General features: G+C 46.6%; 1 protein-coding gene and 1 pseudogene across 1 annotated transcript; both read right to left on the reverse strand.

Moving 5' to 3' along the window:
* Positions 1–1,789: 1,789 nt before the first annotated feature.
* On the reverse strand, positions 1,790–4,230 carry LOC103654232 (galactoside 2-alpha-L-fucosyltransferase). Its single transcript, XM_008681061.4, has 2 exons — positions 3,627–4,230; positions 1,790–3,551 (listed from the first exon to the last, which is right to left on the reverse strand). Exons 1-2 carry the CDS (start codon positions 3,931–3,933, stop codon positions 2,089–2,091), a joined length of 1,770 nt encoding a protein of 589 aa, XP_008679283.1. The 5' UTR covers positions 3,934–4,230; the 3' UTR covers positions 1,790–2,088.
* Positions 4,231–5,199: 969 nt separating this feature from the next.
* LOC109945877 (uncharacterized) lies at positions 5,200–18,732 on the reverse strand (annotated as a pseudogene).
* Between the last annotated feature and the right edge of the window lie 8,971 nt (positions 18,733–27,703).

The raw sequence follows: 27,703 nt of genomic DNA on the forward strand, positions 1-27,703 counted from the left end.
TTGTATAATGCTACGGCACATAATGGTGACAATAATGTTTTTTCTGACAGTAAATGGAATTTGTTAGGTCTGCTCGTTGCAAAGTTTTCTATCATGAAAAATGAATAAACACCCCGATAGCTCTGACGACGTGTACTGATATATAGATCATGGTAGGGGGACGGAAGATAAAGGAAATACATTTTATCATTCTTTGCGATTGATCATGATAATCCTCAGTATATCCGCTCACTTTTCATTTTCTTGGTCGATTCTTTCCTAGTTCAATCATGCTATAATCGCATAAATAGACGCTACAAGAGATACAATTAATTCGTATGGTGGTATTGTGACTCCATCGGTCTTAAAGTGCCTCAAACATTTGTGTAGAGATGTCATTTCATGTTTTGTCAAAGAGTATATTTATCGTCCGACTATTGATGATCTTAAACGACTTTTAGGGTGTGTTTGGTTTGACTTTTGGCTTTGGATTTTGTTCCCTAAAAGCCAAAAGCCAAACCAAAGAGTTGGATCGAGTAAGCAGTTTTTTTTTTAAAAAAAAAAAACTGACTTTCTCGCAGTGCAAAACTGAAAGCATCCGTGAGCCTGCTTTTATTGGCTTTTCGGATGGAACTGTGAAAACATATATCGAAGAACTTTTAATAGTTTTTAGTGGTTTCGACCAAACAAATTTTAGCTTTTTAACACCTCACAGCTCACAACAGTTTTTTTCATAGCTCACAGCCCACAACAGTTTTTTTACAGCCACAACTCAATCAAACAGACCCTTAGATAAGGGGAAGGACATGTGTTTTCCTCGTGTATTGGAAGACATTGGATGAATGGATGGAAAGAGCAGTTTAAAGGCAAGATATTTGATCTCCGACCATCACGGTCGAGGCATTTACCACGTATAACTTACGGAGTTGACACGTTTTTTTGGAGACAGTGAAGTCGAATAACGACGTCAATATATTGAACTAATCATCGGTTTTTACTAATGCACTTGAAGGAGAAGCACCAAATGTGAACTTCACGTTGAATGTACATAAATACAATCAAGAGTACTACCTCGCCGATGATGTTTACCCCTAGTGTATAAATGGTGTTTACCCCTAGTGTATAGTGTCTGTGAAGATTATTCTCCCCCCACGTACTCCAAAAAGCTGGTGTTTGTCATATGTCAAGATGGCACGTAGAATGACGTACACAGAACATTTTGGGTCCTAAAGACTCGCTTCCACATCTCACTACCCTAGGTTTTCTTTTTTCTACTAAGTACTCAATGCGATGATGCGTTCGTGTATCATTATGCATAACATGGTTATCGAGGATGACCGTGGAGGAGTATACGACGTGAACGATTGCAAGACAGTCAAGTCATCTGTTACAGTACTAACCATCACTCTCGAAGTGTTAACGTGAAACTGAAATACATACTAGTATGATCCATGATCAACTAAAAAAATATTTAATAGAACATATCTGAGATCTGCATCATAGAAATTAGATTTTAGTTTTATAAATTATGTAAATTTTAATTTCTTTCGGTTTATGTGTTTTTTTACAATTTAGTTTTTTTTTGTTTAATTGTATGCTTGGATGGTTTTTTATTTTGCCAAAATGATGTGTTTTATGTTAACTAAAAGTCCGTCAAATGAACACTAATATGGCATTGAGGTGGTTGTAGGCTAATGATAACAGCTGTGCATTGGAATGCTGCTACAGATAAGATTATATTAATGTTACAAGACAGCACATGAATATTAATATTGTCCTTCTCTTTCTGCATGGTTGTGATTTGAGTACCTAGGATAACGGCATAAAGCCATATATTAGAATTTAGAACTCGTTTAGTTGCACTGCAATCAACCTTCATTCATATGATTGAGATTTAAGAGCGAGCGAGGTGAATTGATGTACAGCCAAATAACGCCTTAGGAATTTAGACCCTGATCTGCACATGTCTAAGAAACAATCAGCAGAAAACTCCATTTCCATGGTTTTGTAGTTCCTGACGGCACGTTCCTGGGATTTTTGGTAATCAAAGCTAAGCAAGCTGAACCCTGCCACTGGTCAGCACCTGGTAATCAAATCTGTTCTGAAATTTCAAGATCTGTACAACTTTGTATCGACAAGTTTCAGTCCCCAGCTCACATCCTCGCAGTTCCTGACGTGCGGCAGCATTTTCCCTGTGTCGGCTCCACGCTTGAGCTTGCAGTCGTAGACGTGCGGCGCATGGAAGCACGGCTCCATGGACACATCCCGGAAGCACGGCGGGTCCGGCGGCGACGTGGCATTCGTGGGCTTGTGCAACACCCACGGCGTCATGCCGCCGAGCCCCTGCGCCACGTACCCGAACGTGGACCAGCCGCTGGTCACCAGCACGTCGCACAGGCTCAGCAGGTACATCTCCGCCCAGGCCCGGTCGTCGTGCGACTTCTTGCCGTACTGCTGCTGCCCCTCGTGGCTGGGCTGGTGCACGCTCACGTCCTCGCCGGTCGCCGTCGCTTGATCCCAGTACAGCCCCTTGATGCGCTCGTAGTACCACGACCGGAGAGAGGTGACCAGAACGGCCGTGGTTCTGGCGCCGCCCGGCGCCGGCACGGCGTGCTCTTCCGTGTCAAGAACCTCCGGGAGCAGTTTCTCCCTCCACAGGCACGACGTGATCTGCCGGAGAACGACCGGCGACTGCTGCGCCCAGGGATCGAAGTTGCGCACCTGGACGCCCAGACGGAGCTCCGCCCGCGCGAGGTACGCGCGGTAGTACCGCGTGACGAGGCCCCAGACGCGGTTGGTCGGATGGAACAGGTACCGCGCCAGGTGGTGGAACACGGCGTCGCGCTCCGGGAACAGCACGTCGAGCTCCTCCTGGAACGCCGCGACCAGGAACAGCCCCGGCACGGTGTACATGTCGGTCCTCATGACCAGCCACTGCACGCTCGACAGCAGCCGCTGGTCGTCGTCGCAGAAGAACATCTTGTCCTCGTCGCCGTAGTCGTGGTCGAGGTGGAGGTACACGAACGCCGGCAACTGCGTCTCCGTCGGCGGCGGCGGCACGTCGGCCCTGAGCACCCTGTTCTTCAGCATGTTGCCGTAGCTCTCGGCGGTGTCGATGCTGAAGTTAGTGTAGCTCGCGAGGGGGAACTCCCGCGGCAGCAGCCACGTCGTGCCGGGGAAAGGCTCACAGAAGAGCTCGCCCATGTCGTTGCTGGGGTCCACGAGGAGGACGCGGTCGGTGAGCACCGCGTAGAGGAACGCCGACGCGGCGGCCAGGATGCGGTTGCCGAGGCCACGGTACGAGATGGAGACGACGTACTTGCACTCGGGCGAGCCCACGCTTTTGCCGGCCCTCAGCTGCTGGACGGCGCGGCTGTACGCGTCGGTGTTCGGCCCGCACCGTCTCTGGAGCTCTTCGTGTCTCCGCAGCTTTGCTATGAGGTGCGGTGAAGGTCGCCGTGCCGGCCTCCGGCTGTACAGGGAGGACTCGTACCTGCTGCGGCACGTTCTCTCATCGAGTCCATCGGCCAGGAGGCCGCCGAGAAGTCTGTCTGGTGGGCCATCGCCGGAACCTGGAGCAGACGAAAATCCATATCCAGGTACCACGAGAAATAAACAACGACATGAAATGGAAGTGTGTAACTCACCTCGGCGTAGCTGGGCCTTGGCGGCCGCGATCCAGACCGCGGGCGCAATGCCGCCCCCAGCGAAAACGACGACGACCGGCGGCACGGCCATGACGAAGGCGACAAGCATGACGTTGACCACCGTGTTCCATCGCTTCTCGTCCAGGGAAAGCCTCTTCTTCCGCGGCACTGGTGAGTGCTCCGGAGCCCCTTCGCCCTCAGGCCAGCTGCTGTTGTGTGCCATCGCCAGCTGCGACGACGCCGGGATCTCCTGCGCCGCCGCGCTCTCGGCGCCACCCCAGACAACCTTGGCCTTGCGTTGCTGCATTTCTCTGTCTCGTGTCTCCCTGCTAGCTTGAGATGCAACGCGAATCCACAGGCTAGGTAGGAGGAGTTGAAAACTATACCTGGGCCTGGGCGTGCGTTGGGATTGGGCACTGCTAATTTGGAGCAGTAGACTGCAGTAATTGTAGTATTTGTTTTAGTCGACCGATACGCATTGGATTTGCCACTAATCGTAAGCTACACTCCAGCTGGGTGCTCACTGAGCTACTGATGCTATCAGCAGGACAGGGTTAATTACTGAATAAGAGTATCTCTACTGCTCGTAGATCTTCATATGGCCATACACTAACCAGTTGACTAGCATGGCTATTAGTTTTGTAAGTACTGTCCGGTTTGAGTAGCCCAGCTGCTGGGCATCTCGAGGTGGCATTTTTGACCTAGGGAGATTGGCCATTGGGGAGAGCTTAGTAAACGAACTGAAACTTAAAACGTCTTTTTCCAGCGGAGCATTATAGGTCCGGAACTCCGGATTGACCAATTTATCTATATTTTTTTTGTGGGGAGAAGAGAGGTTTGCACCGGATGTCTTAGCTCTGCAAGATCTCGCCGACACTCTGCAAGATCTCTTAGCTCTGCAAGGTCACTTATTATTCACTAATACAAGTTCCAAAATTTAAATAACATAGACATAGCTTGCAACACATAGTTCATTGTCAAATAGCACTCTAATCTAAGTTGAACTATCGTTGTTTTTGGTACTCTTCTCCATAATTCATCACTGCAGGTTTAGGTAGTAAGCTCTCCTGTCCTCTGTCACCTCATCAATGTACACAGCCATGATCTTGAACTCCTATCTCTTGTTCCTTCAAATCAAGCTCACGCTCCCTGCGTGCAAGTATCTCCTTGTGCTGCTCATCACGTTTAACCTCAACGAGCTCGCGATTCTTGGTCATACGCTCATGCACTACAAACACGAGCAATGGAGTCAACGGGTGCATTATTTGTATTTACTACACGCTTTTTCTTGCATGAGTCACGACCCTCAAGACGTATTGTCGCCTCAGGTTCACCAGAATGTGAAATTTTTTGTGGTTGATCTTCATTACAATCCTCCATGGACTTGTTGCAGTAGACCTTTCACACCACTTTCTCTCATTTCTCGGTAATATCCAGCAATGTGTGAATTGAAAAGGGTGATTTTGTAATTCCTCAAACATCTTCATGGCATCCTTTAGCTGTAAAAAAACTAAAACATCAGTACCATTGAACCCAATATGTCACCAAGATAAAAAAAAAGTAACTAGAAAAGTTACCCATCTTTTGCCACTTTCCCACTCTCATTTTGGTGCTCTATTCCAAACAAGTACGCACAAAACTTGGCCACTTCCTTTTTAATTGTCTTCCACCTATGTTGTACAACTATTTGTGTCCTTTGTGGTCCTTTAGGCTTGTATTTGCCACTGTAATCGGCAAAACACTTCCAATAGCCACCGCTCGTTTGGTTCATGCCAATTATCACGTCTTGGCTAACCTTTATCCAAGCAGAACATATAACCTCATCCTTCTGATGGCTGAAGTTCTTTGCTCTCCAAGCTACTTTCTTTTTTGCACTTATGTTGGGGATCGTATCCAGTGCACAAGGGCCACACCGTGCACAAATGCACAAAACGAAACCTGGTCGTCCGTCTCCCATCCAACGACCGTCGTAAATATGCAGATGAACCCTCCCGCAGCCTCCGTAGCTTGCCGAGTCTGTTTTGTGAAAAAAAACCCCGCGCCGTCATTCTTTCTCCCCGGGCTTCTTCATTCCCCAAATTGAAGTGGAGATTGAAAGGGAATTAGGCTCACACCTAGTCCCTAATTAATTTTGGTGGTTGAATTGCCCAACACAAATAATTGAACTAACTAGTTTGCTCAAGTGTATAGATTATACAGGTATAAAAGGTTCACACTCAGCCAATAAAAAGATCAAGTTTTGGATTCAACAAAGGAGCAAAGAGTCAACCGAAGGCACCTCTGGTCTGGAGGCACCGGACTGTCCGGTGTACACCGGACAGTGTCCGGTGCACCAGAGGACTCCAACTCGAACTCGCTACCTTCGGGAATTTCTCAGGCCGGCGCGCTATAATTCACCGGACTGTCCGGTGCTCCAAGGAAGCGCGGCCTCCGGAACTCGCCAGCCTCGGGAACGGGCAGCAGCCGCTCCGCTATAATTCACCGGACTGTCCGGTGTACCAGCGGAGCAACGGCTATTTCGGCGCCAACGACTACCTGCGACGCATTTATTGCGCGCTCTACGCGCGCAGAAGACAGGCGCGCCCATACTGGCGCACCAGACAAGGAACAGTGCATGTCCGGTGTGCACCGGACATCCAGGCGGGCCCACAAGTCAGGAGCTCCAACGGTCAGAATCCAACGGCAGTGATGACGTGGTGGGGGCACCGGACATGTCTGGTGTGCACCGGACTGTCCGGTGCGCCATCGAACAGACAGCCTCCCAACGGCCACTTTTGGTGGTTGGGGCTATAAATACCCCAACCACCCCCACATTCATTGCATCCAAGTTTTCCACTTCTCAACCACTTACAAGAGCTAGGCATTCAATTCTAGACACACCGAAGAGATCAAATCCTCTCCAATTCCACAAAAGGCTTTAGTGATTAGCGAGAGAGATTTGCCGTGTTCTTTTGAGCTCTTGCGCTTGGATTGCTTCTTTTCTTTCTCACTTGCTCCTGTGATCAACACTCAATTGTAATCAAGGCAAGAGGCACCAATTGTGTGGTGGCCCTTGCGGGGATGCTTTATTCCCGGCTTTGATTTGAGAAGAGAAGCTCACTCGGTCTGAGGGACCGTTTGAGAGAGGGAAGGGTTGAAAGAGACCCGGCCTTTGTGGCCTCCTCAACGGGGAGTAGGTTTGAGAGAACCGAACCTCGATAAAACAAATCCGCGTGTCACACTCTTCATTTGCTTGCGATTTGTTTTGCGCCCTCTCTCGCGGACTCGTTTACATTTCTAACGCTAACCCGGCTTGTAGTTGTGATTATTTTTGAGAATTTCAGTTTCGCCCTATTCACCCCCCCTCTAGGCGACTTTCAATTGGTATCAGAGCCCGGTGCTTCATTAGAGCCTAACCGCTCGAAGTGATGTCGGGAGATCACACCAAGAAGGAGATGGAGACCGGCGAAAAGCCCACTACAAGCCACGGGAGCACTTCATCGGAAGAGTCCCGCACCAAGAGGAAGGAGAAGAAGAAGAGCTCCTCCAACAAAGGGAAGGAGAAGAAATCTTCTTCTCACCACAAAGAGAAGAAGGAGAGATCTTCCTCTCACAAGCCACATCGGAGTGGGGACAAGCACAAGAGGATGAGGAAAGTGGTCTACTACGAGACCGACACTTCATCAACATCGACCTCCGACTCCGATGCACCCTCCGTAACTTCTAAACGCCAAGAGCGTAAGAAGTTTAGTAAGATCCCCTTACACTACCCTCGTACATCTAGACATACTCCATTACTTTCCGTTCCATTAGGCAAACCGCCAACTTTTGACGGTGAAGATTATGCTAGGTGGAGTGATTTAATGAAATTTCATCTAACCTCACTCCACAAAAGTATATGGAATGTTGTTGAGTTTGGAGCACAGGTACCATCCGTAGGGGATAAGGATTATGATGAGGATGAGGTGGCCCAAATCGAGCACTTCAACTCTCAAGCAACAACAATACTCCTCGCCTCTTTAAGTAGAGAGGAGTATAACAAAGTTCAAGGGTTGAAGAGCGCCAAAGAAGTTTGGGATGTGCTCAAAACCGCGCACGAGGGAGATGAGCTCACAAAGATCACCAAGCGGGAAACGATCGAGGGGGAGCTCGGTCGGTTCCGGCTTCGCAAAGGGGAAGAGCCACAACACATGTACAACCGGCTCAAGACCTTGGTGAACCAAGTGCGCAACCTCGGGAGCAAGAAGTGGGACGACCACGAAATGGTTAAGGTTATTCTAAGATCTCTCATTTTCCTTAACCCCACTCAAGTTCAATTAATTCGTGGTAATCCTAGATATACTAAAATGACCCCCGAGGAAGTTATCGGGAATTTTGTAAGTTTTGAGTGCATGATCGAAGGCTCGAGGAAGATCAACGAGCTTGATGATACATCCACATCCGAAGCTCAACCCGTCGCATTCAAGGCGACGGAGGAAAAGAAGGAGGAATCTACACCAAGTCAACAACCAATAGACGCCTCCAAGCTCGACAATGAGGAAATGGCGCTCGTCATCAAGAGCTTCCGCCAAATCCTCAAGCAAAGGAGAGGAAAAGACTACAAGTCCCGCTCCAAGAAGGTTTGCTACAAGTGTGGTAAGCCCGGTCACTTTATAGCTAAATGTCCATTATCAAGTGATAGTGACAGGGGCGACGACAAGAAGGGAAGAAGAAAGGAGAAGAAGAGGTACTACAAGAAGAAAGGCGGCGATGCCCATGTTTGTCGGGAGTGGGACTCCGACGAAAGCTCAAGCGACTCCTCCGACGACGAGGACACCGCCAACATCGCCGTCACCAAGGGACTCCTCTTCCCCAACGTCGGCCACAAATGCCTCATGGCAAAGGACGGCAAAAAGAAGGTTAAATCTAAATCCTCCACTAGATATGAATCCTCTAGTGATGACAATGCTAGTGATGAGGAAGATAATTTGCGTATCCTTTTTGCCAACCTTAACATGGAACAAAAGGAAAAATTAAATGAACTAATTAGTGCCATCCATGAAAAGGATGATCTCTTGGACTCCCAAGAGGACTTACTAATCAAGGAAAATAAGAAACATGTTAAGGTTAAAAATGCTTACGCTCTAGAAGTAGAAAAATGTCAAAAACTATCTAGTGAGCTAAGCACTTGCCATGAGATGATTGACAACCTTAGACATGAAAATGCTAGTTTAAATGCTAATGTTGATTCACATGTTTGTAATGTTTCGATTGCCAATCCTAGAGATAATAATGATGATTTGCTTGCTAGGATTGAAGAATTAAACATTTCTCTCGCTAGCCTTAGAATAGAAAATGAAAATTTAATTGCTAAGGCTAAAGAACTAAATGTTTGCAATGTTACAATTTCCGATCTTAGAGATAATAATGATATATTGCGTGCTAAGATCGTTGAACTTAATTCATGCAAATCCTCTACATCTAATGTTGAGCATGTTTCTATTTGTACTAGATGTAGAGATGTTAACATTGATGCTATTCATGATCACATGGCTTTAATTAAACAACAAAATGATCATATAGCAAAATTAGATGCTAAAATTACCGAGCATAACTTAGAGAATGAAAAATTTAAATTTGCTCGTAGTATGCTCTATAATGGGAGACAACCTGACATCAAGGACGGCATTGGCTTCCAAAGGGGAGACAATGTCAAACTTAATGCCCCTCCTAAGAATTTGTCTAACTTTGTTAAGGGCAAGGCTCCCATGCCTCAGGATAACGAGGGTTACATTTTGTACCCTGCCGGTTATCCCGAGAGCAAAATTAGGTGAACTCATTCTAGGAAGTTTCACTCTGGCCCTAACCATGCTTTTATGTATAAGGGTGAGACATCTAGCTCTAGGCAACCAACCCGTGCCAAGTTGCCTAGAAAGAAAACTCCTAATGCATCAAATGATCATGCTATTTCATTTAAAACTTTTGATGCTTCATATGTGCTTACTAACAAATCCGGCAAGGTAGTTGCCAAGTTTGTTGGGGGCAAACACAAGGGCTCTAAGACTTGTGTTTGGGTACCCAAAGTTCTTGTTTCTAATGCCAAAGGACCCAAAACCGTTTGGGTACCTAAAGTCAAGAACTAAAATTGTTTTGTAGGTTTATGCATCCGGGGGCTCAAGTTGGATACTCGACAGCGGGTGCACAAACCACATGACAGGGGAGAAGAAGATGTTCTCCTCATATGAGAAAAACCAAGATCCCCAAAGAGCAATCACATTCGGGGATGGAAATCAAGGTTTGGTCAAAGGTTTGGGTAAAATTGCTATTTCACCTGACCATTCCATTTCCAATGTTTTTCTTGTTGATTCATTAGATTACAATTTGCTTTCCGTTTCTCAATTATGTCAAATGGGCTACAACTGTCTATTCACTGATGTAGGTGTCACTGTCTTTAGAAGAAGTGATGATTCAATAGCATTTAAGGGAGTGTTAGAGGGTCAGCTATACTTGGTAGATTTTGATAGAGCTGAACTCGACACTTGCTTAATTGCTAAGACTAACATGGGTTGGCTCTGGCACCGCCGACTAGCCCATGTTGGGATGAAGAATCTTCATAAGCTTCTAAAGGGAGAACACATTTTAGGATTAACAAATGTTCATTTTGAGAAAGACAGGATTTGTAGCGCATGCCAAGCCGGGAAGCAAGTTGGAACCCAACATCCACACAAGAACATCATGACGACCGACAGGCCGCTTGAGCTACTCCACATGGATCTATTCGGCCCGATTGCTTACATAAGCATCGGCGGGAGTAAGTATTGTCTTGTAATAGTGGATGATTATTCTCGTTTCACTTGGGTATTCTTTTTGCAGGAAAAATCTCAAACCCAAGAGACCTTAAAAGGATTCTTGAGACGGGCTCAAAATGAGTTCGGCTTAAGGATCAAGAAAATTAGAAGCGACAATGGGACGGAGTTCAAGAACTCTCAAATTGAAGGCTTCCTTGAGGAGGAGGGCATCAAGCATGAGTTCTCTTCTCCCTACACCCCACAACAAAATGGTGTAGTGGAGAGGAAGAATCGAACTCTATTGGACATGGCAAGAACCATGCTTGATGAGTACAAGACTTCGGATCGGTTTTGGGCCGAGGCGGTCAACACCGCCTGCTACGCCATCAACCGATTATATCTACATCGAATCCTCAAGAAGACATCCTATGAACTCCTAACCGGTAAAAAGCCCAATATTTCATATTTTAGAGTTTTTGGTAGCAAATGCTTTATTCTTGTTAAAAGAGGTAGAAAATCTAAATTTGCTCCTAAAACTGTAGAAGGCTTTTTACTAGGATATGACTCAAACACAAGGGCATATAGAGTCTTTAACAAGTCCTCAGGACTTGTTGAAGTTTCTTGTGACGTTGTGTTTGATGAGACTAACGGCTCTCAAGTAGAGCAAGTTGATCTTGATGAGATAGGTGAAGAACAGGCTCCATGCATAGCGCTAAGGAACATGTCCATTGGGGATGTGTGTCCTAAGGAATCCAAAGAGCCTCCACATACACAAGATCAACCATCCTCCTCCACGCAAGCATCTCCACCAACTCAAAATGAGGATGAGGCTCAAGTTGATGAAGTAGAAGATCAAGCAAACGAGCCACCTCAAGATGACGACAATGATCAAGGGGGAGATGCAAATAATCAAGACAAGGAGGATGAAGAGCAAAGGCCGCCACACCCAAGAGTCCACCAAGCAATCCAACGAGATCACCCCGTCGACACCATCCTCGGCGACATTCATAAGGGGGTAACTACTAGATCTCGTATTGCACATTTTTGTGAACATTACTCTTTTGTTTCCTCTATTGAGCCACACAAGGTAGAGGAAGCACTACAAGATTCGGATTGGGTGGTGGCAATGCAAGAGGAGCTCAACAACTTCACTAGGAATGAGGTATGGCATTTGGTTCCACGTCCTAATCAAAATGTTGTAGGAACCAAATGGGTCTTCCGCAACAAGCAAGATGAGCATGGTGTGGTGACAAGGAACAAAGCTCGACTTGTGGCCAAGGGATACTCCCAAGTCGAAGGTTTGGATTTCGGTGAAACCTATGCACCCGTAGCTAGGCTTGAGTCAATTCGCATATTATTAGCCTATGCTACTTACCATGACTTTAAGCTTTATCAAATGGACGTGAAAAGTGCCTTCCTCAATGGACCAATCAAGGAAGAAGTCTATGTTGAGCAACCTCCCGGCTTTGAAGACAGTGAGTATCCTAACCATGTCTATAAGCTCTCTAAGGCGCTTTATGGGCTCAAGCAAGCCCCAAGAGCATGGTATGAATGCCTTAGAGATTTTCTTATTGCTAATGGCTTCAAAGTCGGAAAGGCCGATCCTACACTCTTTACTAAAACTCTTGAAAATGACTTGTTTGTATGCCAAATTTATGTTGATGATATTATATTTGGGTCTACTAACGAGTCTACATGTGAAGAGTTTAGTAGGATTATGACACAGAAATTCGAGATGTCTATGATGGGGGAGTTGAAGTATTTCTTAGGATTCCAAGTGAAGCAACTCCAAGAGGGCACCTTCATTAGCCAAACGAAGTACACTCAAGACATTCTAAACAAGTTTGGGATGAAGGATGCCAAGCCCATCAAGACACCCATGGGAACCAATGGGCATCTCGACCTCGACAAGGGAGGTAAGTCCGTGGATCAAAAGGTATACCGGTCGATGATAGGTTCTTTGCTATATTTATGTGCATCTCGACCGGACATTATGCTTTCCGTATGCATGTGTGCAAGATTCCAAGCCGACCCTAAGGAAGCTCACCTTACGGCCGTAAAACGAATCTTGAGATATTTGGCTTATACTCCTAAGTTTGGGCTTTGGTATCCTAGGGGATCCACATTTGATTTGATTGGTTATTCGGATGCCGATTGGGCAGGGTGCAAAATCAATAGGAACAGCACATCGGGAACTTGCCAGTTCTTGGGAAGATCCTTGGTGTCTTGGGCTTCAAAGAAGCAAAATTCGGTCGCTCTTTCCACCGCCGAAGCCGAGTACATTGCCGCAGGACATTGTTGCGCACAATTGCTTTGGATGAGGCAAACCCTGCGGGACTACGGTTACAAATTAACCAAAGTCCCTTTGCTATGTGATAATGAGAGTGCAATCAAGATGGCGGATAATCCCGTCGAGCATAGTCGCACTAAACACATAGCCATTCAGTATCATTTTCTTAGGGATCACCAACAAAAGGGAGATATCGAGATTTCATACATTAATACTAAAGATCAATTAGCCGATATCTTTACCAAGCCTCTTGATGAACAATCTTTTAACAAACTTAGGCATGAGCTCAATATTCTTGATTCTAGGAACTTCTTTTGTTAAATTGCACACATTGCTCTTCTATATACCTTTGATCATGTCTCTTTCATATGCTATGACTAATGTGTTTTTCAAGTCTATTTCAAACCAAGTCATAGGTGTATTGAAAGGGAATTGGAGTCTTCGACGAAGACGAAGGCTTCCACTCCGTAACTCATCCTTCGCCGTCGCTCCAAGAGACTCTCCATCTTTGGGGGAGAAAGCAAAAGGACTTCGTCTTTGGTATAATCTTAACTCATTTATTTATGACCAAAGGGGAAGATAGCACTTGAAGGGCTCTAATGATTCCGTTTTTGGCGATTCATGCCAAAGGGGGAGAAAGCATGAGCCCAAAGCAAAAGGACCGCACCACCACCAATTTCAAAAACTTCGTCTCAATTAGTATCCTATTGTGTTCAAAAGGGGGAGAAAGTAGTATTTCAAAAGGATATATCAAAACCCTCTTGAACACTAAGAGGAGGATCTCATTTAGGGGGAGTTTTGTTTAGTCAAAGGAAAAGCATTTGAAACAGGGGGAGAAAATTTCAAATCTTGAAAATGCTTCTCAAAATCTTATTCATTTGCCTTTGACTATTTGCAAAAGAACTTTGAAAAGGATTTACAAAAGAGTTTGCAAAAACAAAACATGTGGTGCAAGCGTGGTCCAAAATGTTAAATAAGAAAGAAACGATCCATGCACATCTTGTAAGTATTTAGATTGGCCCAATTCCAAGCAACCTTTACACTTACATTATGCAAACTAGTTCAGTTATGCACTTCTATATTTGCTTTGGTTTGTGTTGGCATCAATCACCAAAAAGGGGGAGATTGAAAGGGAATTAGGCTCACACCTAGTCCCTAATTAATTTTGGTGGTTGAATTGCCCAACACAAATAATTGGACTAACTAGTTTGCTCAAGTGTATAGATTATACAGGTATAAAAGGTTCACACTCAGCCAATAAAAAGATCAAGTTTTGGATTCAACAAAGGAGCAAAGAGTCAACCGAAGGCACCTCTGGTCTGGAGGCACCGGACTGTCCGGTGTACACCGGACAGTGTCCGGTGCACCAGAGGACTCCAACTCGAACTCGCTACCTTCGGGAATTTCTCAGGCCGGCGCGCTATAATTCACCGGACTGTCCGGTGTACACCGGACAGTGTCCGGTGCTCCAAGGAAGCGCGGCCTCCGGAACTCGCCAGCCTCGGGAACGGGCAGCAGTCGCTCCGCTATAATTCACCGGACATGTCCGGTGTGCACCGGACTGTCCGGTGTACCAGCGGAGCAACGGCTATTTCGGCGCCAACGGCTACCTGCGACGCATTTATTGCGCGCTCTGCGCGCGCAGAAGACAGGCGCGCCCATACTGGCGCACCGGACAAGGAACAGTGCATGTCCGGTGTGCACCGGACATCCAGGCGGGCCCACAAGTCAGGAGCTCCAACGGTCAGAATCCAACGGCAGTGATGACGTGGCGGGGGCACCGGACATGTCCGGTGTGCACCGGACTGTCCGGTGCACCATCGAACAGACAGCCTCCCAACGGCCACTTTTGGTGGTTGGGGCTATAAATACCCCAACCACCCCCACATTCATTGCATCCAAGTTTTCCACTTCTCAACCACTTACAAGAGCTAGGCATTCAATTCTAGACACACGGAAGAGATCAAATCCTCTCCAATTCCACAAAAGGCTTTAGTGATTAGCGAGAGAGATTTGCTGTGTTCTTTTGAGCTCTTGCGCTTGGATTGCTTCTTTTCTTTCTCACTTGCTCCTGTGATCAACACTCAATTGTAATCAAGGCAAGAGGCACCAATTGTGTGGTGGCCCTTGCGGGGAAGCTTTATTCCCGGCTTTGATTTGTGAAGAGAAGCTCACTCGGTCCGAGGGACCGTTTGAGAGAGGGAAGGGTTGAAAGAGACCCGGCCTTTGTGGCCTCCTCAACGGGGAGTAGGTTTGAGAGAACCGAACCTCGGTAAAACAAATCCGCGTGTCACACTCTTCATTTGCTTGCGATTTGTTTTGCGCCCTCTCTCGCGGACTCGTTTACATTTCTAACGCTAAACCGGCTTGTAGTTGTGATTATTTTTGAGAATTTCAGTTTCGCCCTATTCACCCCCCCTCTAGGCGACTTTCAGAGATGCATCCCTCGGCGACAACTATGCAGCCCGATCTACGCTGCCGCGCTTGAGTTCTAGCGAGTCCGAGGTGGGAGATGTGGGCATGCTAGCGAGGGGCTGCCAAGCCCCAGTTCCACATCAAGCTTCAGTCTTCAGTTCTCGCGAGCACCACGCTGCCAAGCTCCAGTTCCACGTCAAGGGCGCGCAGCTCCTCGACACCAGCACCGTCGCAAGCTGCCTCGTCCTCGCGCATGGTCGGCATGGATCTGGTGGTGGCCACGGTAGCTGCCTCAGGTCCGGTGAAGCTGTCCGACGTAATGTCCTGATGCTGCTGCTTATCACAACGAGACTGAAGCCTCCCTCGGCCTGAAAAATGAATTTCGAGCACAATTTTTTGTTGCTCCAGCATCAATTTTGTTAGCTATCCAGGTTTCTTGCAGGTGATTGTAAACTATTGGAGTCCAGCGTGTGTGGTTGAAAAGTGCAGAGAGTCCAACGTTACAGCCTGGTTGAAATGGCTGGAAACAAAGTGCTGCTCATTCCATTGTTACTAGAGTGAAACAAAGTGCAGCTTGTGTATTTTGATTTTGAGTCATTCAATGTAATTGTACCGATTGATTGGGTTGTAGTAAACAAAAATTAAGAGAGAGTGATTGTTTCAGTGAACAAAAATTGAGCCAATATTGTGAATGTGTTGGACAAAAATTGAGTGATGGTTTCAGTGAGGACTCACTTAACATTGAGAACCAAAATGAAGATAATATTCAGCTAACATTCAGTACCAAATTTCAGCAACATTAAACTAACACCCATAAGCAAATTTCAGCAACATTCACTCAACATTGAGAACCAAAATGAAGCTAACATTCAACTAAATTCAACCAGAATTCTATACATGTGGCTCCTTCACCATATTCTTCGCATTCTTTCCTTTGCGAGGCTTCAATAGTTCTTTTGCTCTCTTGATTCTTTTACTTCTACCCTTTGATCGAACATCATTTGGAGGGTGTATTTGTATTTCTGGTGGAATTTTGCAACCAATAAAATTCTCATATTCTTCTTGTGTAGGTTGCACTATGCTAGGTACAATGTGTCCCAAGGAATCACCTATGTTGAGAACACTTGAAACTAAGAAATCCAAGGCTTCTTTTGAACTCTTTGCTCTTTGGATCGCCTCTTCTATCTTGTTTCGCACCACTGCTATCTTTTTTCTTTTTTCCACTTCATTAGCGTCTTCGGGCTTTTCTTCCAATAGGTTGCCTTCATCATCATACACACACGCTCTAAGGTAACATGTCAAAAAGATGTTCAAGTAAGAGGATACACAAATAGGATGAGAAGATTAGTACAAATCATAATTTCTTTTACCTCTTGCATCTTGTTTCCCATCTCTTCAAAATATAAGATGAAGGTAGTTCATATAGCTTTTCACCTCGCAATGTCAAAATGATATGGCGACATGGAATTCCTATTTTTTCGAATAGTTTGCACGAGCAACATCCAAAAACATTTGATGTGCACCACTGAACCACTCTATCCCTCATAGACCCATCACTAACTATAATAAACTTAACATCCTCTTGTTTTGTAGTTCCCAGAACAGAGCAATGGTCTCTAGCAGCAATCACTTATTCCTGAAATATTTTGAACACATTGTGCGTGTACAATATGCTTGCTTGTTTCTCCACAGCCCATGGGGTACATAAGACAGGTGTGCTATGTATGCTAATATGATCAGCTTTCAACTCCTCATGTCGTTGGCATTCCAAGGCCGTATCAAATCTAAGCCAAAACTCAACGAAACATAGCTTGCGGTGGATAAAGCGATTGAAGAATGAATTTGCACTTTCAGATCTCGATGTAGTTCTAAGAACTCCTGCAAGAGATATATCCATAAAGAATGCTGGAATCCATGACTCACGAATTTTAAATCTATTACCCAACCATTCGTTGCTATGAAGACCATAAGCATCTATGATAGCAGTCCACCACATCTCAAATTCTTCTCTAGTTTCTGAACTCCATACACAATTGTTTAAAGCAGCCCAAAATTTGCCTCTTTCTTCCTCTCCATTTGTGCCACAAATAATTGAGCATCAGCATTCTTTATTTTCTCTCTAAGTCCCCGATAGTAGTTCTGGAGGTCTCGCTTCATACATCCAATATTGTCAAATTTATCACTAACCTGTAGGAGTCTATATGCTTGAGAGGTACCAATACTTGCTTTGTGGCACATGAATAAGGTAGTCTTGGCTCTTTGACTGATTGTTCGGTTCGATCGGAGAAAAGGAATTTTATCAGGCGAGACCAGACCATGGTTATGCTCCTCAACAAATGAAGCGATATAGTACCTATTGTCCTGACCCAATCTCATATATATGCGTGCATTGCATCCACATCTTGTTTCTAAGTGCTTCTTTTGCTTGTTTGGTTCAGCACGTCTCTTTGTAAAACCTTCCCTCGAACACACGAACCTCTTATGCTCAATCACATCGCTTTTCTTGCCTTGAGCTCCTATACGAACTGAAAAACCACATTCATGTGCATATGTCTTGTAAAATTCTTCCACTTCATTGAGAGAATCAAATGTCATTCCAACGACAGGTTTCAATCTGATCTCACAATCAGGTACAAACCACGGCGACTATAATGAGAAAAATCAATGTGTTGTCAGGTCAAATTGCAATAATTGTGACAATAAAAAGAAAAACAAATGTGAATGGGATCAGGTCACAAATTTCTCACCGCTGTAGAATGGATTGGAGCCTTTTTTGGTGTACTAAGTCCATCTTCAGTATCAACGTGATGTGTGCATTCAATAGGACCATAGACAGAAGCAACTGTCTGAGGAGCATCAGGAGGATACATATCGACTTGAGGAGCAGGACTATGAACAGGAGCTTGACCTTCAACCGGAGCATGGATTTCAACATCCGTCGTGCTGCCACTAGGGTCGGCTGCCCGTCGCGCATCCATGGCAGTGAGGAGTGATATCAAACTGTCACTAGGGCAAACTGGGAGCGGCTCCGCCATACCGCAGTTGTCACATGGCGACGGCGACAAGGGAGGTGGCTGTTGGTGAGATGCGCAGCGAGGGAGTCCGACGTGGTACTCCATGGCGGCGTCGGTAGTAGCGGCGGGAGGCGAGGTCGGCGGCATGGCAGCAAGGGTCCCGCGGCAAGGTCCGATCGCTATATCGTGTCTCATAAGCTTCCTGCCTAGAGCGCTCAGGGAAAGTCCGCCGCGGGGGGTTTTCGCAAAACAGACTCGACAAGCTACGGGGGCTGCGGGAGGGTTCATCTGCATATTTGCGACGGCCGTTGGATGGAAAATGGACGACCAGATTTCGTTTTGTGCATTTGTGCACGGCGTGGCCCTTGTGCACTGGATACGATCCCCTTATGTTGGCTACTTCAAGATCCTCGGTGCGCAGCCCTTGTACCTCATGTACATGTTCATTATGGTCCGAATCCTACATGGTGGACATGGCGATACAATCATATAACTGAAATTGATAGTAGTGATCACATGAAAATTTAGGTCACCTCATCCTCCATGATGTTGTAATAGCATCCATCAAAGTTTCATGTATTAATATTTGCAAACTGTGATGGATTCGAGCCAACAACAAGATTAGACCTATTTGCCTCCATATGCACAAGGTTCAATCTGTTTGAAAATTAATAACAAAGGAAACCTCAACTTGGATTTTAGAAATTACATCAAAATGGAACATCATGGTAATTTTGTTTAATGTTTGAATGAGCAATGATTGTTGCCATACAGTTGTCGATGGAAATCAAAATAGCCACACAGATAAAAAGAATAGGGACATTTACATTTCACCCACTAGTCTGGACGTCTTGCTCAGATCTACCCCGCCCAAATTCTGTACTCAGTTTTGCCCTCCACCTTCACAACCCACTCAAAAATCCCCTCACGGCGCTATTACGTCCGCAGAAAAAAGGACAAAAAATGCTGCATGGGCCAAGATTCGAACCCATTCCCTTATCACACACGGAGCCTCACAGCGGAACGAAGTAACCAATGGGACAGATACAAAATTCGTGTATGTAATGCAAAAACAACTTTATAACGTGTACGTACTAGTATAAACCATACCAAAATATCTTTTGAAGCTGAAAATAAATAAATACCAAATGTTGTCCAAAAATAGTGAAACTTGGCATGGAGTCATAATTTGGTCCTAGCTGCTTGAGATAAATAGAGCATGAGGTTATACAAAAGTGACAATATAGGTGCTTCACAAATGAACACATCTCTCACTATGTTTCATAACATTCAACTATAACATCAGTGCTTGAGCTATATTTCTTACGTTTGTCATTGTTTTTGCTTCAAAAGTGCACCATTAGTTCATCTAACAGTTACAAACTTACTTCATGTAAAGATGCCACTTTTTTATTGTTTACTAATTTATATGCTTTAAATGCCTTTTCAAGCTGAAAATAAATAAATAAATATCAAATGTTGTTAGAAAATAGTGAAACTTGGCATGGAGTCATAATTTGGTCCTAGCTACTTGAGATAAATGGACCATGAGGTTATGCAAAAGTTTCAATATAGGTGCTTCACAAATCGACATATCTATCTCTAAGTTTCATGACATTCAACTATAACATCAGTGTTTGTGCTATATTTCTTACGTTTGTCATTGTTTTTGCTTCAAAAGTGCACCATTAGTTCATCTAACAGTTACAAACTTACTTCATGGAAAGATGGCACATTTTTATTATTTACTAATTTATATGGTTTAAATACCTTTTCTAGCCAAAAATAAATAAATAAATATCAAGTTTTGTAAAAAAATAGTGAAACTTGGCATGGAGTCATAATTTGGTCTCAATTGCTTGAGATAAATATACCATAAGGTTTTGCAAAAGTGTGAATATATTAAGGGACCTGCCGGAGCCAAAGCGAATATATTTGAGCGATTTAGTATTGGTTTTATCAACATTCAACAGCACATGTTCAATTTCATGTTCAACAATTCAACACGCTAAGCTCAACAAGCAGAGCAACACGTAGTTGAGCGTTGAGCAGAGCTCGCCGTAGCCCCTGCTGTTGACAGGAGAACTCATCGTAGCTGAGCAGAGCTTGTCGTGGCTGTGCAGAGCGAGCGCCGATGACAGGGACGAGCAGGTGGCCGGAGTCGCGCAAAGACTGGAGCCGCGCAAAGACTGGGACCTGCCAGAGCCGCGCACGACGCACGACTGGGATCTGCCGCGCAAGTCTCCTGGCACATGTGACGTCTCCTCGCAGCCGTATGTCATTCCTGGCGCACCGAGGAAGATGGCCGCACAGCTCGCCAGACGAAGATGGCCGAGCAGCACGCCGGAGCGCTTGCCCGAAGACCCGGCCTAGCCGCGCTCGCTGGAGATCTGGTCGCGCCGCTCCCGCCACTGCCGAGCTCGCCTGCGCCGTGCCCGCCCCCATCCCTACCGCCCCCGCCCGCGCCGAGCCCGACTGGGAAACGGCCAGAGTCGCGCCCGCCCGCGCCGAGCTCACCTACGTCGCGCCAGCGCCCGCCCGCGCCGCGCCCGACTGGGAAACGACCGGAGCCAGGCTTGCCGGAGATTTGGACACACCGGCACACCGCGCTCGCCCGTGCCTGCGCCCGCCCCTGCCGAGCTCATCTGCGTCGCGCCCGCCCGCGCAGAGCCTGACCACGCCGAGCACGCCCGCGCCGCGCTTGACTGGGAAACGACCGCAGCCGCGCTTGCCGGAGACGCCGCACGCCGGAGACGTCGCACGGGAGTGAACCTGGGAGCGAATCTCACGTGTGATTCGATTTAGGAAGAGAAAGCAGGGGAAAGGAAAAGGTGTGGAGGTGGCGGGGCCCACATGTAAGGCATTGGTCCACCTGTAAGATGCTTTGACGGGATGGAAGTGCGCCGTGAGGTTATTTCCGAGCTAAGTGTAGAGGTGGGAGGGGAAAACTGAGGAGAGAATTTGGGCGGGTGTAGATCTGAGCAAGGCGGCCAGACTAGTGGTTCAAATGTAAATATCCCAAAAGAATAACACAGAAAGATGGACTTCCTCTTCAGTGCAGCGGACTCCTACTTCAATCTACCATGACACCTAGTTGAACCACATGGGTGCAGTGTGAAGCTATACTTATGTCACAATCGATGGTAGAATAAGATTTTTTGTTTCTTGTTTCTTGACAAAAGAGTGTAAGTGATATGTGCATAAGGTTTGCAACTAATTTGGTATCCAACGAAGGGGTGGATTTTGTGGATCCATATTGTAGCCATTGCTCATGAAATTTAGTGTCATAGAGATTGTTAGTGTAGGATGAAATTAATTTATGCAGACTCAAGTTGGATCTTAATATGTGAATTGCAATTTCATTCTCTTCTACTTCCAAATCAGTGTTGATATTTTGCAAAAGAATTTGCAATAAACATCAGACATGAGAGCATGCCGACATACTGAAACTTCATTGTTTTAGTGCAACCATTCAACATATTGGGCATGTAAAACATGAACAGAAAGCAAACCAACCTCGCGGCGCCCTGTAGCTGGCCCCTCGCGTCACCGAGTCGCCGCTTCGCCCTGCGCCGCCACGTCCTGCCCCACCGCGTGGTCTGGTTATTGCGCCCTGCACCACCAAGCTCTTATGGTTGTTGTGCTTTGCGACGTCGTCCCCGATCGCATGGAAGTAGGACGATAGTTGGTCGCACACGGTCACACGGATGCGTCAAGGATGCATAGTGGCGTGGTTTTAGAAATAGGGAGGACAATAGATTTGTGTCCAGAGGGGGATGCAAACATGGACTCACCCCAAATGGTGAATCACGAGGATCCAGCCTGATGAGCTGAGACGCAGGAGGTTATACTGGTTCGGCTCGGGGTCCTAGTCTAGTGTAGTGCTGATCACTGTATTGCTCAGTACAGGAGCGTGTTACAACAAGTGTGCTTGTGTCGAGAAAGAAGGTTGCTCGACCCTTTTATCGCTCTAGGGTGGCCTTTTATAGCTTGGTTTCGAAAGTCATGTGAGTGTTTCCTTCCTGGTCGTTCTTTTGGCAATCTTTTGCTCATGCGCGGATTGTCTGTTTGGTTTGTCCCCCTCCCCCCGCACATCCTCACGCGATCAGAGGCTCTGGCAGAGGTGCTACAGGCGGTGCAGCTAGAGATAGAGCATCTTTGCATGGGAGCCACCTGTCACACCCGAGCTTTAAGGGACAAAGCCGGGTGCATCTCATACATGCGCCAAAGAAGACAACATATATAATAACATAGTGTATAGAGATAAATGTCACAATATAATTAGAGTATTTATTACATAGCGGAAGTCTTACAAAATATAAGATAAATATAACAGGATCTAAAATCTATCCTTGGCGCCAGAAAGCTGACTGGTAGACACCACCTAGATCAAGTTGAATGCCTCAGTGTTAAGCGGCTCCTCTTCGACCACCTGTTCTTCTCCTATAGAGGGGGTGTGAGACAGCAAGAGTGAGCTCACATACGTTCATAGCTCAACAAGTCGTGGGGAATAATGTGCATGAACTCACCAAACGTGGGAGTTCATGTGAAGTGTAAGGCTGATCAACAAAATAGAAGTTGAGGCTGAGCATTGCTTTTATAAGTTGGTCAAAATTTTATTAGCAATTACTAAGTGTAAGTAAATACCAAACCTTAATAATATTAAAGAAAAGTAATAATAAAATAATCCCAAATACGATGCAAATGTCCAATTAAATTTAAGTTCCATAAATTAATCATGTGAGGGTCCGAGCTGCTCATGACCGTGAGCACGACTAATATACCAGTTTTACACTCTGCAGAGGTTGCGCATCTTTACCCACAAGTCATGTTACCCATCTGTCAAGAGATGGCCAATCCCATACACCTCTAACGAGGAGGCGAGGCAGGGTAACACTACGAGGCCTTTACAAAGTTCCATTAGCTTCAGAAATCCCGCTACAGTTTATAGGAAGCTCCAGTGCAGGAATCCCTCGCCTGACCGCCATTGCAGCAAAATCAACCCAAGGACCTCCCTACACTGACCACTCCCCTACTACCTTTGCCCCTTTCGGGTAAGGAAGACATCACTAGCTTTCCTAGTTAATCAGCCAAGAGCGTCCCATTAAACCCTTGTGGTAGCACTGTTTTCCCGGGTGGTCGCTCCATGTTCCCATTAACATAATGATCTTAACATGAACAATAATAATAAAAAAAGATAATAAAGGTATAATCATGAATAATGTATCTTCATACCTAAATCCACATAAAGCAATAGCAGGTACTACCCAAAAAATATTTCAGTGGTAAACAAGGTATAAAGATATCAAAACTGGGGTAACCTATTGGGTCCCATCAAAATTAACCTATGCAGATCATTATAATTAATAAGAACATGGCTGAGAAAAAGTAAGTGATCAAGGGCACAACTTGTCTTCAATGAGCTCATGCTCAACAACTTCTACTTGCTTAACCTCAGAATCCACAGTGGCTTGCTCATCTACTCGCATCAACACAATACATACATAGTATAGCAAAAATTAACATCACACCAAACATGTAATTAAAATACACAATAATAATCTAAACATTAAAATAAGATCACTGGAACTGGAATCATTAAATTTGGAGTTATATATTTTAATTTATGAATTTCTAAAGGTTTAATGTGCTTGAAATAGGATTAAATGAGAAATAAATTCTCTTACTGTTTTCATGTTAAAACAGAGACTCTAGGTGATAGACATTAATATTACAAAAATTTAGAAATTGTAATGGGTCAATTTGGAGTTCATTCGAATTTTCTATGAATTAAACACTTCTAGCATTTATTTTTCACATCAAAAATCAATTTCTAATTTCATTTATCTGATTTTCTTAACCTTATGGACTGGGCGCACTAAATCTGAGAAAGGCAGGGGCCTCGAGGTAAGATGCCACTGACACAGAGCACATCACAAGTGGATGGCAGCTTCTATTTCAAGGGAACCTAGGGTCTCTTATGCTAAAGTGCCCGACCGAAGGGGTATTTTCTATTGTGGGCCGGATGATCCAGATCCTGCGGTCTGGATTAGATGCTAGCGCGACGAAGCGGTATGCCATAACAACCGTCCGATCCGAGTGCAATGCTCCCGATTTAAAAACATAAGATCTAATCTCTAGCGTTCATCCGCCGATCGACGGGCGTGATCGCCCCGTTGCCCAACCGGTACACAGCGACTAATCTAGGCCGTAGATTACGCGATCGACGAACCTAGCCAATCCTGGCGTCACCCGACCGGCTCTGGCGGCGCCGCCCACCAAATCACGGCGGCCATCGCCGGAGTAGTGCCCGCACTAATCCCGCCGCCATCCAGCAATTCACTTGCGCTACACTGACATAAGACCATGGGGAACACGATGGAGGTGAAGAATACCAGGAATCGAGCGCACAGACGGGTTGTTCTCGCGTTGGGGCGGCTCGGCGGTGTTGAAGACACTCCGACGAGCAATTGCCGGAGTCGTGGTGCCCTCCTGCCCCTCCGGTGACCACCCGTACTTCCGCGATGACCAACCGAACACCCCGAAGCTACACGCCGAGACCAAATGGTGGCGTAGGCGCGATTCCTCCGTCGGCCATGCGGGACCTACTTCTACCGAGCGCTGCACTAATAGGGTTCCGGCGGCGAGAGCGTTTAATAGGGAATGGGGTCACCGGTGCATTGCGGTCTGGAGAGGGAGAGAGACTCCCGAGCTTATAGGCTCGATGAGGCGGAGCATGCGCGTAAACCTTGTCGCGGTCTTCGCGAGGTCATTGTAACGGCGACGAAGCAGCTGACAAGCCGGCCCGCGTGACAGTGAAATAGATGAGCGCGCGGCGCGGAGGTTATGTCTGGTCACGGGGCCCCACCGCACAGTGAGTCGAGAGGGAGGGGAAATGCGGTGCCACTGACCAGACTGGTCCACATGTCGGCACCGCGGATAGGTAGTGGGCTGTGCGGATCAAAAGAGAAGTTGGGCTGAATTGATGATTTTGGGCCCAACAGTAGAATTTCTCCTTTTTTCTTTTTATATTTTCAGTTTCCTATTATGTCTCCTTTTTATTTTGAATCCCAAATTTGAATTTGAGACCTTGTATGAATTTCGCCTTTGAGTAAATGTACAAATTCAAATCTTAAGGTAGAAATAATATATTTTATTGTATATATTTTTATTCTATTTTTTTGTCACATAGTATTCCCTTTCTTCCTTTTCCAAACTCTAGAATTTCTTTTAGGATTTAGTTTTCCCATTGGAGTATTAACACACTTATTATTATATTTTTTACCATATTTTTATATCATCCTAAAATGCACACAAAGTAAGACCCAGCATGATGCATAATTTGTTTTTGGGTATCTTTTGGTATTTATGTATTTGTGTAAGTAATGTGTCCACAAGAAATGATAAACATTGGTAACACTTATAGCTATAGAGTAATATGATTTCTCTTTTTAGACCTTTCTTACAAAGTGGGTGTTACACCACTCGCGCCTTAGAAGAAGAACACGAGATCGCTGACCTCCGCTCCAAAATCAGCCGTCTTCGAGGCGACACGTCATCCTTGTGCGTGGAGTGCGACGGGGCTCGTGACGACGTGGATCACCTTCAGGATGAGGGTTCCCAGCTTGGAGAGGCACTCCGTGGAGTGAAGTCTCATGCTGAGCTCACCAAGTCATCCTCACAGGTGGAGGCTCGTCTAGTGCAAGTGGACTCGGAGCACGTGAGGGAGCGCAACGCAACCTGAGGTCAACCCCCTTTCTTACCCCTTATGTATTTATCGTCCACATCCCTGACTGCCTCACGCTCTTTTTCGACAAAGCTCCGCAAGATGCTCTTGTTGGGGCGAAGGCGAAGACGCCACCCTTCGCTCGAGGCCTTCGCCGTACTCGCTGCACCAACGGTGACAAGACAACGGGCAGACTTACCCTTCGTCTCATACGCCGCCGGACGAAGACCTGTGACGAGGTCGTCTCATCTTGCGACCTCGTCCAGAATGGAGGCCCACGTGTGATCCGGCCCATTGTAACAGGCCCTGCGTGGCCGTTGCGTGTTACGGGCCTAATTTGTAAAGGCCTCCCTGTAATTACGGTCTGTAACCCCGCTTTATGGGAATATTCCGGGGATAACCTAGGCGTCTGAGGGCACATGCGTCCTTAACACGGGACGTTGGGCACCCGGATACCTATAAATACCCCCGCACAGTGCCCTTGAGAGGCTAGATTAACAGAGCTATTGCCATCTCGTGCGAAAACCCTGTTTACGTTGCTGCACCCCCTGTTGGATCAACTTGCATCAGTGAGCAAGTTCCAACATTTGACGCCCACCATTCGTGCTACGAAAAACCACCCGCGATGGCACCCAAGAAAGCTAGCTCGAAGGATGACGAGGCTGTGAAGGCAGCACTGCTGGCCGCAAAAAAGGGCAAGGCCCTCGCCCTCACCCACTCCACCCACCAAGAGGCTACTGAAGACGACGTTCTCCGCACCTGCGAAGATGACGCTCTCCGCACCTGCGGCCCTGAAGGGCAGCCGCAACCTCCCCCAGGCTTCGCTCCACCAGAGGGCACGGACTTCACCGAGGACGGCGAAATCATCGGTGTCTTAGCAGAAGAACAGCTACAGCTGCGCGCCCTGCGCATCAAGAACCGCAATCTCCAGAAGCAAAAGGAGATACTTGAGGCCAACGCTAACGTGTGTCTGCACAAGCCAAGATGCGGCAAATGATATGAGACGAAGAGCAGAAGGCCCAGGAGCTCGAGCAAGAGATCGCGTTAATGCAGCGCGAAGGCCACTTCGGCCTGCAACACGGGCCACCCCTGCAACAGCGCGCACAAGTCGAAGACCTGCACTTCCCCCAGCGCGACCATGCCATCCAACACGCCGCGCCATTCCAAGGGGTCAACTACCTCGACGAGCGAAGTCCCCTGGCACCACACCTGCAAGTGACACCCTGGCCTGCCAACTTCCGGGCAGGGACCTATCCCAAGTACAACGGCAGCACTGACCCAGCACAGTACATCATGAGTTATCAGGTCACCGTTGCATCTTCCAGAGGGGACGACGCCACGATGGCCAAGTCTTTCATCATCGCCCTCGAGGGCCCAGCTCTCACCTGGTTCACCCGGTTGCCACCGCTGTCCATCGACTCCTGGAGAAGCCTCCGGGACAAATTCCTGCTTAACTTCCAAGGGTACCGCCCAGACACCGATGCATTGGCCGAACTCTCACTCTGCAAGCAGCTGGAAAAAGAGACTCTGCGGGAGTATTACCGCAAGTTTCTGACACTCAAGTCACAGCTGCCCTCGGTCGATGACCAGATCGCCATCCACTACGCCATCAATGGCCTTCGCGCCGGCGTCCTTTACAGCCACTGCATCAGAGATCCGCCCAAGAACCTCCAGGAATTATATCAGCTATTTGAAAAATACGCCAAATCCGAAGAGCTCCACCAGCGCAAAGTTGAGTCTCAAAGGAAACCCAAAGATGCTCCACAGTCCAGCCGCACGTGGACGAGAACTCCGCAGCCAGACTCCGGTCGAGACGGCCGCAATCAGCAGTAGGTGCACAACATTGCCAACCAGCACCCCGCTGGTGACGCCCCTCGCCGCCAGGA

The sequence above is a fragment of the Zea mays genome, chromosome 4 (genome assembly GCF_902167145.1).
Source record: "Zea mays cultivar B73 chromosome 4, Zm-B73-REFERENCE-NAM-5.0, whole genome shotgun sequence".
Classification (NCBI taxonomy): domain Eukaryota; kingdom Viridiplantae; phylum Streptophyta; class Magnoliopsida; order Poales; family Poaceae; genus Zea; species Zea mays.